This window comes from Silene latifolia, chromosome 8 (assembly GCF_048544455.1).
Source record: "Silene latifolia isolate original U9 population chromosome 8, ASM4854445v1, whole genome shotgun sequence".
NCBI lineage: Eukaryota > Viridiplantae > Streptophyta > Magnoliopsida > Caryophyllales > Caryophyllaceae > Silene > Silene latifolia.
The window spans coordinates 55,989,770-56,001,137 of NC_133533.1; the positions used below are offsets into that span (position 1 = coordinate 55,989,770).

Below are 11,368 nucleotides of genomic sequence, written 5' to 3' on the forward strand. Positions count from 1 at the left end.
TACGCATTAAGTAGCCTCTAAAGCTTTGTTATCTCGAATTCTAGCAAAATTTATTAAATATTAATCATCATAAGTGTAAGCCAATCGGGGCGCTTTGATAGTCCTTATGATTAATATAAAGATAGGTATTTCGAAGTTCAAATCCGGGTGTCACATAATTCTTAAAAAAATGAAATATCCTAATCTCTTATGGTCTCTTGATACGTACTTGATTCTAAGCATTAAGTAGCCTCTAAAGCTTTGTTATCTCGAATTCTAGCAAAATTTATTAACTACTAATCATCATAAGTGTAAGTCAATGGGGGCGCTTTGATAACCCTTATGATTAATACAAAAATAGGTGTAAAATTAATGAACAGTTTACATTTGCTATATTTTGGTAGGGAGAATAAAACAAATGTAAACTATTGATTGAGACGGAGGGAGTATATATTTTGTTTGAACCATATACCTAGCCTTCAAATATGGACAATTTACTTACACATGTCATTCTTATAAGTTAGTCATTTCAAATTTTTTTGTTCAATTAATTAGACTGTCTTACATAATAATAATAATAATAATAATAATAATAATAATAATAATAATAATAATAATAATAATAATAATAATAATAATAATAATAATAATAATAATAATAATAATAACCTTTTATTTTTATTTTAATGAAAGCTGCGCGCATCTTATAATAAAAAATAATAATAATAATAATAATAATAATAATAATAATAATAATAATAATAATAATTAATCATCTAATTACTGATACATAGAGTTCATTTTTATGTTCTTTCTTTCACAAAGCACATGTAATTTATACTCCCATGATCATCTTATTGCTATCATTCCACCGTAAATGCGTAAAAGATAAATCCGTCTATGTTTTTGGCCACTATAAGCAAACATAAGTACAATTTAGTGACAACAAAATTATAGTTTGTTAAATTTTAATTTTAACCGTTAATAATAGAAACTCTTAAGAGCTCTCTTTCACAATAGTTAAGTGACTCAAAAGATTTTGGGTTGATTCCCAACTTTCAAGGATGACTTCTATTTATAATCATAAGATCACCCTACCATATGCATGCTAATCTTTCAATGTGGGACAAATCTACTATTTATACGTAGTATATTCACAACACCTCAATTATTTTTCAATTTGCGACAAATAACATACTAATAAATACACCATCTTTTTCACACCTAGCTCGACATCCAACCCGAATTCCGAAATACGGACAATTGCTACTTATTATATCTAATAGTAGTTATATTTAATATTTAATAATATGAGCAAATACTATATGTTAATATTCATACATTCAACCTCCAATCCGATTAATAATGAGCAAATACTGACAAACTAATGTTATCTAGAGTCTAATGTTTTTCGCACGTATATAGGTAATATTTGTGCAATTTTATCTTATTGCTAACAAATTAATCTTATCTAAAGCCCAAAATTTTTCTTACGTATAAAATTAACATTTTTTCTTATAAATATTAAGTAGTTTTTAAGGGTTGAACTCTCTAGATGAAAAAAATGTTACAATTTGAAAAATTAACATTGTGTAACGTTAATTTTAAAGTCTCTTATATAATAAGAATACTACTGATGTATGTTCGTTATTTAAAAATTCAGCTTAAAAATTAAAAAATAAATAACTTATTGCTAAACTACTAAATTTGAGTAGAAAAGGAGATGATATAACAATATATAATTATATAATTGTGAAACCACCAAAATCAAAAGTATAATACAAATAAATTTCACTATTGTGGGGGTAATAATACAAACTCTTATAAGCGCTATCTAAGACAATATTTAAGAGACTCAAAAGATTTTGGGTTGATATTTAAGTTCCAAGGATGACTCATATTTATAATCATAGGATCATCCCACATTATGTTAATCTTTTGATGTGAGACAATTCTACTATTTATAATAATAGGTTCAACACGCCTTATGTTAATATTTCGATGTGGGACAATTCTACTATTTATAATAGGATGACCACACCTTATGGTAATTTTCCGATGTGGGACAATTATACTATTTATACGTAGTATGTTCACCACATCTTATTATTTTACAATGTGTGACATATAATATACTAAGAATTCATCATCTTTTTTGCACCTAGTTCGACATCCAACTTGATTTAATAACGTTCTGTTCTTTGGATTTTCCCCCTTAACTGATGTATGAACTCTTTTTGTAAGTCTTTTAATTTAAATACATATTTAAACAAAAAAAGGTTGAAGACGGATAATTCCGTCTTAAATAAAAATTCGTGGATAATAAAATACAAATAAATTTGGTATTAAGACCACATAAGCTCTTATGGCCTATGGATTTTTTAGGAAAATGTTTTTGTAGCATTTTATTATATGTGTGTTGACAATTTCTAGAGCTAATATGGTAGCTGAACCTTGAGCTCTTTGCTATACTTGGATTTCTTAAACTGTTGTCCGCTTTATTGTTTGACTAATATTCAGTTAATTGGTCCCATTGTAATGAAATCATACCTTACTCATTTTTATATTCTCATTCTCATTAAATTGAATTAATCAATATTAATCGCTTTTAAGACATATTAATTATGGAGATCATGCATACTTATTGTTACATTTATTAGTTAGTCTTATCGGTGTTCGATTGTTAAATTAAAGTATAATATAATTAGATAATTGAATTAAGAAAATCAAGGTCATTTGTATCAATTTAACTGTTAGAGCACAACAAATGTAACATATAAGACAACTGTAACATATAAGAGCTCTTTAAGACAATACTTAAGAGACTCGAAAGTTTTTGGGTTGATATTTAAGTTCAAAGGTTGACTCATATATATAATCATAAGATCATCACACCTTATGTTAATCTTTCGATGTGGGATATTTCTATTATTTATAATTGGAAGACCCCACCTTATGGGAATTTTCTGATGTGGGACGATTCTATTATTTATACGTAGTATGTTCATCACACTTATATTATTTTTCAATGCGTGGCATATAACATATTAAGAAGTACGTATTCTATTTCTCACCTAGTTCGACATCCTATACTGTCTATTAATAATCGTACTTTTTTTTTTTGCAAATGATATGAAATTCATTCTCTAATAATTTCATTTTTTTTATCCCAAATCTAATTATATAATTTTTTTACGATAGCTTTTTATCAAATGAAATGTAAAATGTTTTTATTTAAAAATTATAAACATGACTTGGATATATAATATATGAAATATATATTATAATAATTAAAAAATATTCACTTTATTTTTTATATCATATTGTGGAGATATGATACAAACTTTTAAGATCTCTTTAAGATAATACTTAAGAGATTCAAAAGATTTGGGTTAATTCCTAAGTTTCAAGGATGCCTCCTATTTATAATCATAGGATTAACCCAATTTGTTAATTTTTCGATGAGGGACAGTTCTATACGTAGTATATTCTTCACACCTACATTATTTTTCAATGTGGGACATATAATGTATTAAGAACTAAGAGGTACACTATCTTTAGTATGTGCAAATGATATAAAATTTATACTATAATGATAGCATTTTTTATCACGAATCCAATTATATTATTTTCATAATTTTTTTAACAATACTTTGTTGTCAAATGAAATGGAAAAGTTTTTATATAAAAATTGAAAATATCACTTGAATATAATTTAGAAAATATATATATTATAATAATTAAAAGATTCTACACTTTATTTTTTACACCAAAAATCATTATTTGTGATACTTTCCTAAATTGATTTTTGATGATGTGGACGCTCTAAAATCGCTCGAAAAAAGCCTCTTTTATAAATATATATAGATTTATAGTCTAGGTTTAGGGAGTATATGATGTCAATTAGGAAAATATTGCCTTATTCCGATTATTATTAGGAATTACCATATTATTATTATACTTATTATTTTATTATTAAATCCCGCTTCAAGTCCCGACTACTACTTATACTAGGCCTAATATAATCAGCCCATATCCATATCACACGGCCCAAGGCTTAATTGACTCTAAGTCCAATTCCCGACTTGCTTACTTACTTTATTATTTAATTAACGTCTTATTTGCATTTATTATTAGAAATGTCATTAATCAATTATTTAAATTACATAATTTATTCTCATAAATTATTATTAAATTACGGGTATTAGACTATCCAACTTAATCTGAAAACAGGTCAAATATACTCATGTGGGATGAATAGGACAAAAACAGAATGTATTGGAAAAGGTAAACGATTTGTGCTGTATTTCCAGGTGGGGCGATATTTGACACGTCTTAAACTTAAGACGAATAATATCTTGTTAAGCAAGATTAGCTGAATAAAAACATGTAACTTATTTTTGACATCTTACCTTAAGTAAGATTTCATTCCTATAACTTATTTGGTTAAATAGGGCTTTTACCAAATACTTAAAAAAAACTAAGCTAATTGATAATTTACCAGTTTATTCACATTTCTCTAACGAGATGGAAAGAATGAGAGAGAAAGTTAGAGAGATAAAGCTAGGTTTTTACGGTTTCTGAGCAATGGCTAAGAACAAGCATACTAATCATCCTAATAATAATAATAATAATAATAATAATAATAATAATAATAATAATAATAATAATAATAATAATAATAATTCTACTAATAACAAAATTACATCCAAAAATCAAAAAAATACACAATCTAATTCAATAATTACTAATCCTACAGATTTAGTTTTAATCAATATGAGTAATGCAAATAATGATCTGCTTACTGAGACTAGGGTGGATCCGGTACAACAGGAGATTGATAATTCTCGTCGGGAGGTGAATGATGTTTTATATAAGGATCACGTTGAGGTTACAGATGAAACGGAGGAGGAATGGCAGGAGGTCTCTCCGCGAGGTAAACGGAAAGCTTATGTGGGGTCGCTAACACCGATAGTTGAGGAGCAGGAACCAACGAAGTTGAAAATTCTTCCAGAGGATTTCAAGGAGGAGATTGATTATTGGAATCAAGCTCTTCCAGAGAGGTTTTGGATGGTTTTCTGAGACGCACCTGGCAGGATTATGAGGTATCTAAGATTTCGTTCCTTCCTAATGGATTATTTGTGGTTCGTTTTGAAAAGATGGAACACTTACAGTTGATTTTGAAAAATGGTATATTTTTGTTTGATGGAAAGCCTCTGATTCTTAGAGCATGGGATCCAAATGATAGGATTTCCAAGATTAAGATCAAATCTGTTCCGATATGGGCCAAATTGGTAGGTTTAGACCTTAAGTTTTGGGGTGCTAAGTGTTTGGAGAAACTAGCTTCATTGATTGGTAAGTTTGTGCGAATTGATGATCTGACTGTTGAACGTACTTTACTGGGATTTGCTAGAGTCTTAGTGGAAGTGGAGATTGATCAAAAATTCCCCAATAAGATTGAGTTTGAGGATGAATTGGGTAAGGATGTACATGTTGCAGTGGAATATGATTGGCTATCTATCACTTGTGCCAAGTGCAAAGGAATAAGACATGCTGCTGCAATGTGCAGGAGGAAAGAATTTTACATTCAGAAACCTGTGGTTAAAGCTAAACCTAAGCAGGCATGGGTGCCTAAGGTACCAACTGCTGAGGTCCCTACAAAGGATCCAGTTCAATTTCCAGAATTGGGAGTGCAGACTCAGGTTTAGGGGAGCACCAGTGCAACTCCAGCAGCTACCTCTATTCCTGCTTCTGTTACTCCTATTATTACCCCAATGGCTTCTATTCAGGGGCCTGTATTCACACCTGCCAGGGTGGTTACTAGACTCACCAGGCATGAATCTAGGCTTCATGGGGCTAAGGAAGGGAACTTTATGAAGGATTTCAGTAATAAATGTCAGGATGTGCTGAATTGGTTGATAAAGGGGGCGGTGGCACCTCTCTTCAACCCAATGATTAAATTTGGAACTTGGAATGTCAGGGGTCTAAATAGTAATAATAAACAGAAGGATGTGAAGTGATTTCTCCATCAACATGATCTCTGTCTATTATGGATGGGAGTATACCACTAATATTAGTTGTCATCATGGAGGTAGGATATGGTTACTCTGGAAGTCTGCAATGGTGTCTGTTGATATCATTGAAATGGATGCCCAGTATATCCATACAAAGGTCCTTAAAAAATTGAATAATAATAGTTTTTATGTCACTTTTGTGTATGGGTTCAATAAAATTGAAGACAAAGCTTCTCTTTGGCAAAATCTTATTAGACTGAATGTCCAAGATCCTTGGATTGTAATGGGGGATTTCAATGCTGTTATGTATGCTAATGAGAGACTTGGTGGATTAGTTAAGGATGAAGAAATGGTTCCTTTCCAAGATACTGTTGCTGAATGTGACCTGCAGGACCTGAAATCATATGGGGCTTTTTTTACGTGGAATAACAAGCAACCTAGTGATACTAGGGTGTTTAGCAGAATTGACCGAGCTTTGGTTAATGATAGTTGGCTTAATGTATGGACGGAGTTTTATGCTACTTTTACTGTTGAAGGAGAGTTTGATCACTGCCCTTGTATTATCTCTTCAGCAAGGAGTCTTGAGTTTCAGAAGAAACCATTTAAGTTCTTTAATATGTGGTGTAGGGCTCCTGAATATCACCAAGTTGTTCAGCATAATTGGAATATCAATGTCTATGGTACTGCTATGTTTAGGGTAGTTAAGAGGCTTAAGTTAATTAAGCCTTCCTTGAAAAATTTGAATGGGTCTCTCTTTTCAGATATTGAAAGAAACACTGATGTTTCTTATAAAGTTATGATTCATACTCAACAAGAACTTCAAAAGGATCCTTACAATAAGCAGCTAATGGATATTGAAAGATAAACTAGGGAATCTTATCATCTCCTAGATTCTGCTAGGGAGGAGTTTCTTAGTCAGAAAGCAAAATGTGCTTGGACCAAAGATGGGGATGTAAATTCTTCTATGTTCCATCGTCTGATTAAGAAGAGGCAGCTTCACAATAAGGTGTTGCAGATCCACGATGCTTCTGGTATTGTTTGTAAGGACACCAAGACATCTTAAATGCATTTATTAACTATTATAAACAACTCCTAGGTAGCAGTGCTGGTTCTGCTAATGTTATTCAGCATATTATCACTAATGGCCCTACAGTTGATAGCCAAAATTGGGAGCATATGTGTAGAATTCCTACTGAGGAGGAAATCAGATGTATTACCTTCTCTATCCCTGATGAGAAAAGTCCTGGTCCTGATGGCTTTACAAGCAAATTTTTTAAGGCAAGCTGGAGTATTATCAAGGCTGATCTCTGGGCTGCTGTGATTGACTTTTTCAGTTCTGGTCAGTTGCTGAAACAGGTTAATTCTACCAATCTTACCCTTATTCCTAAAGTAGATGAGCCAAAAAATGTTAAGGAATTCCTCCCTATTGCTTGTTGTAACACTCTATATAAGATCATTTCTAAGCTTTTGTGTGAGAGAATTGATGAGGTCCTACCATCTATTGTTAATCCTGCCCAGAGTGCTTTCATCAAAGGTAGATGTATTTTGGGTAATATCCTGATTACCCAAGATTTGGTGAGATTGTATAGTAGGAAAAGTGCCTCCCCTAGATGTTTGATGAAAATAGACCTTAGGAAGGCTTATGATTCTATTGAATGGAATTGTGTGAATCAGATCTTGGTTGGTCTCAACTTTCCACCTAAGTTAACTGAGCTTATTATGCAATGCATTAGCACCACTTCCTATTCCATCTGTTTAAATGGCCACACCTATGGATATTTTAAAGGAGAGAGAGGGCTCAGACAAGGAGATCCTATGTCTCCTTTGATTTTTACACTTTATATGGAATATTTATCCAGATTGATTGAGAAGAGTGTGAGCCTGCCTAGATTTTAATTCCACCCTCTGTGCAGAAGTTTGAAGCTAACCCATTTGATGTTTGCTGATGATTTACTCATCTTTTGCAAAGGGGATCTTAGATCTATTACTATTTTGATGTTTGCTGATGATTTACTCATCTGGGGTTTTGCATTTCTCATAAAAGATTATCCAGGATTGACTGTAATATACTTGTGGATAAGATGATTACCCGAATCAGAGGATGGAATAAGAGGAAGATTTCTTATGCTGGAAGGCTAGTGCTTGTCAAATCTGTCCTAGCTAAAGTGCATACTTATTGGTCCCAATTGTTTGTGCTACCCATGGGTGTGATGGATAGAATTCAAGCATTGTGTAGGAATTTTTTGTGGGAAGGTGAAGATACTTATTCCAAAGCTCCACTTGTTGCCTGGTCTGTGCTTTGCAAAGATAAGAAGGTTGGGGGTATGTCTCAAACTAATAGTAGAAGTTGGAACATTGCAGCAATTGGGAAGTTGGCCTGGTGGTTCCTGATCAAGAACGACCACCTCTGGATTAGGTGGGTGGATAATATATACTTAAAAGGGAGAGATTGGCTAACCTATACTCCTACTGTATAGTTCCTGGGCATGGAGGAAAGTTTGTGAGGTGAAGACAAAATTTATGGGAGCTTATGCTACTAATCAATGGCAGGATATCAGCAATCCTTATACAATAGCTAAGGGCTACAGATGGCTCACACAAAATGATGATGTAAGGGTAAATTGGTATGGAATGACTTGGAACAGATTTAATACTCCTAAGCACTGCTTTATTATTTGGTTGATGCACAAAGACAGGCTCCTCACATTAGACAGATTGTTGAAAATGGGTATCTGCCTGAAAAGTCTCTGCTACTTATGTGGTGTTAAAGATGAGTCTCTGTGGCATTTGACATCAGAATGCTCTTACACTAAGGTATGCTATCAGCTTATGCAGGACTGGATTGGGGTCAAGGTATCAGGTTTGCAGTCTGGTGTCGTCATTATGAAAGAGAGATCCCAGTCTATGCTCATTAGGTTATTGAAAAATGCTGCAATAGTAGGCATGTTTTATCATATATGGATGATAAGGAATACTTGCAGACTCCAACACTATGTCCCAAGGCCAGCAAAGGTTATACACGATGTCCAAAGAGAAGTGAAGCTTTGGTTTCAGGCTGTATTTGATGGGCAGCTGAAGCCTTATGATCTGAAGTGGTGTAGGAATCATCAGCTAATATAGACTTGATCTTGTACTGGTTGTTTTTGTATCCTTAATTAGCTAAAGTAATGGAAACAGGAATGGTTGTAATGGTGTTTGTACTTCATTTTCTGATTAATATATCTTCTCACATTTCCACCAAAAAAAAAAAAATATTTTGCTCTAACCACGTGTTTAACGCATGGTCTGATGCATCTCTTTAGAGGGACGCATAATGTATTGCGCCTTCTCTTTGGTGATTTCCGTCCGTGGTTTTTCTCTTCTGTCCAGACCTAGATATTCTTAGGTAATGTAAATTGACTAATAATTCATATTATCGTATGATGAGTTACGTATTAAGCCTTGTTATTAATATTTTGACATATTTTCATAATTCTTTTCAAATCTTTCTTTCTCTTTCATTTATTTATGGCATTTATGCGGTGTATATATATTCGTGTACATTCATATTTTTTTTTATTCGTTTGCTTCCTTTTTCATGAAATGAATGTAAATTCATGCTCTGACCTTCTAATTTGCTTGATTAATTTTCCACTAGTTAGTATAAAAGTGTTGCTTATTCTTATACCGAATTTAGTATAAATAGAGACCGAATCTCGATGTAACACCCCCACATATCAAGGTGCCTTACAAGAACCAACCTAGCATGAGAGACTGTTACCATCTCGGTTTCCCGAGGCAACTAGATCAAAAGTAACCATCCCAAAACATTCATTAAAGTATAAAGAGTTAACGATTACATGTTCCAAAATCAAATCCAAAACAATTGTTCAGTAGTACTCAAAACAAAAGAATCCTAAGCAGCTAATCTCGTGACAGTGGAAGCTAGACTCGAAGTGATGACTCCCCAATCTCGTCCCCATAGCTAAAGACCATCATCACCTGTCACAATCTGCTCACCATCCCCGAATGGATCACCACAGATTTTACAAAACAACAACGGGGTCAGTTCACTGCATAATCAAAATAAGATAAAGTACGATAAAGATAAACAGTTATTCCACAATCCACCTCCAACTCCCAATCACATCACATACATGACTACACACTAAAGTGTGTAGCCCTGCCATGGAGGACCTCAACCTTGCCCACCTAAGCCCTGCTCATCAACGAGCAATAACCCTGTTCATTAATATGCACATCCCCTCCTATGGCGGGTTCCACAGAGGACGAATCAAGAGCGTGAAGCCACTCGCACAAGTGACTCCACTCAGCCGAGGACGCACCTTGCAAATATCAACAACCATCTCAACTCCAACACCCATACTCAAATCCACCAACAACAATCAATCAACAGCATGAATCAAATCAATCAATCACAACAATGCATTAAATCAATTATACAGTAAACCGAGTAGAGAAACCCTATTTTAGCACAATCTGAAACGAGACAATCAAGCAATCTAAAACGGCTCCTCTACAAAATCTCCACCTAACAATAACCATACAATTGAATCACAAATATGCACAACAACCCCTTTCCCCCAAATCATAAAACTAGGACAAAACCCTGAAAGACAAATTAATAAAACTTGTAGAACTAGAGGCTTACCGACACAATCAACGCAAAAGAAGGATGAACAAGACTCACAAACAATCCACGAACTTGAGAGAGATTAGAGGTGAGTAGAGTTACGTTGAAAGTTTAGGTTTTTGGAAAAGTGATTAAGAAACAGTAAATGCCGTTTATATCTCTAATCCTCTCTAAATCAAACCGCGGAAATAAACATCGTCAGACCGGATACTCGGTCGAGTATAGAGTATACTCGGCCGAGTATCCCCTACTCGGTCGAGTATTCCCATACTCGGCCGAGTATTCCCGGACAGTAGCCTGACCAGAAATACACGACGCATTACTCGGCCGAGTAATAGACTTAGAAAACCGTAGTATTACAATCTTCCCTTCTTAAAAAGAACTTCGTCCCCGAAGTTCACACTAAACACAAAACCAAACCAACAACTACAACACAACTCCTCAACAACAGCGCGATAACTACTCCAAGTACCAAACAACTCCCACTATAAAAGACAAAACACCCAACTCAAACTGAAAAGATGACACAAACATAGTTAAGCTAACTCAAAAACAAAAACAAGCATGCGACCATCTCCTACGCCCCCTTAAAAGACAATGGTTACGTCCCCGTAACCAAATATACTTGTTCAAAAAGGCGAGGAAAACGCTCTCTCATCGACTCCTCTGGTTTCCATGTGGCCTCTTCCACATTGTGATTAGACCAAAGTACCTTTAGTAAGACGGTCTCAGATGTGATGGG

At 33.7% G+C, this 11,368-nt stretch overlaps 2 protein-coding genes across 2 annotated transcripts; both read left to right on the forward strand.

The window, feature by feature from the left end:
• The first annotated feature begins 6,099 nt into the window (after positions 1-6,099).
• Positions 6,100-6,858, forward strand: LOC141595214 (uncharacterized). The gene has a single exon (XM_074415183.1). The coding sequence runs from the start codon at positions 6,100-6,102 to the stop codon at positions 6,856-6,858; it is 759 nt and encodes a 252-aa protein (XP_074271284.1).
• Positions 6,859-8,074: 1,216 nt separating this feature from the next.
• Positions 8,075-9,113, forward strand: LOC141595215 (uncharacterized). Its single transcript, XM_074415184.1, has 2 exons — positions 8,075-8,373; positions 8,471-9,113. The coding sequence occupies exons 1-2, from the start codon at positions 8,075-8,077 to the stop codon at positions 9,111-9,113; spliced, it is 942 nt and encodes a 313-aa protein (XP_074271285.1).
• Positions 9,114-11,368: the final 2,255 nt, after the last annotated feature.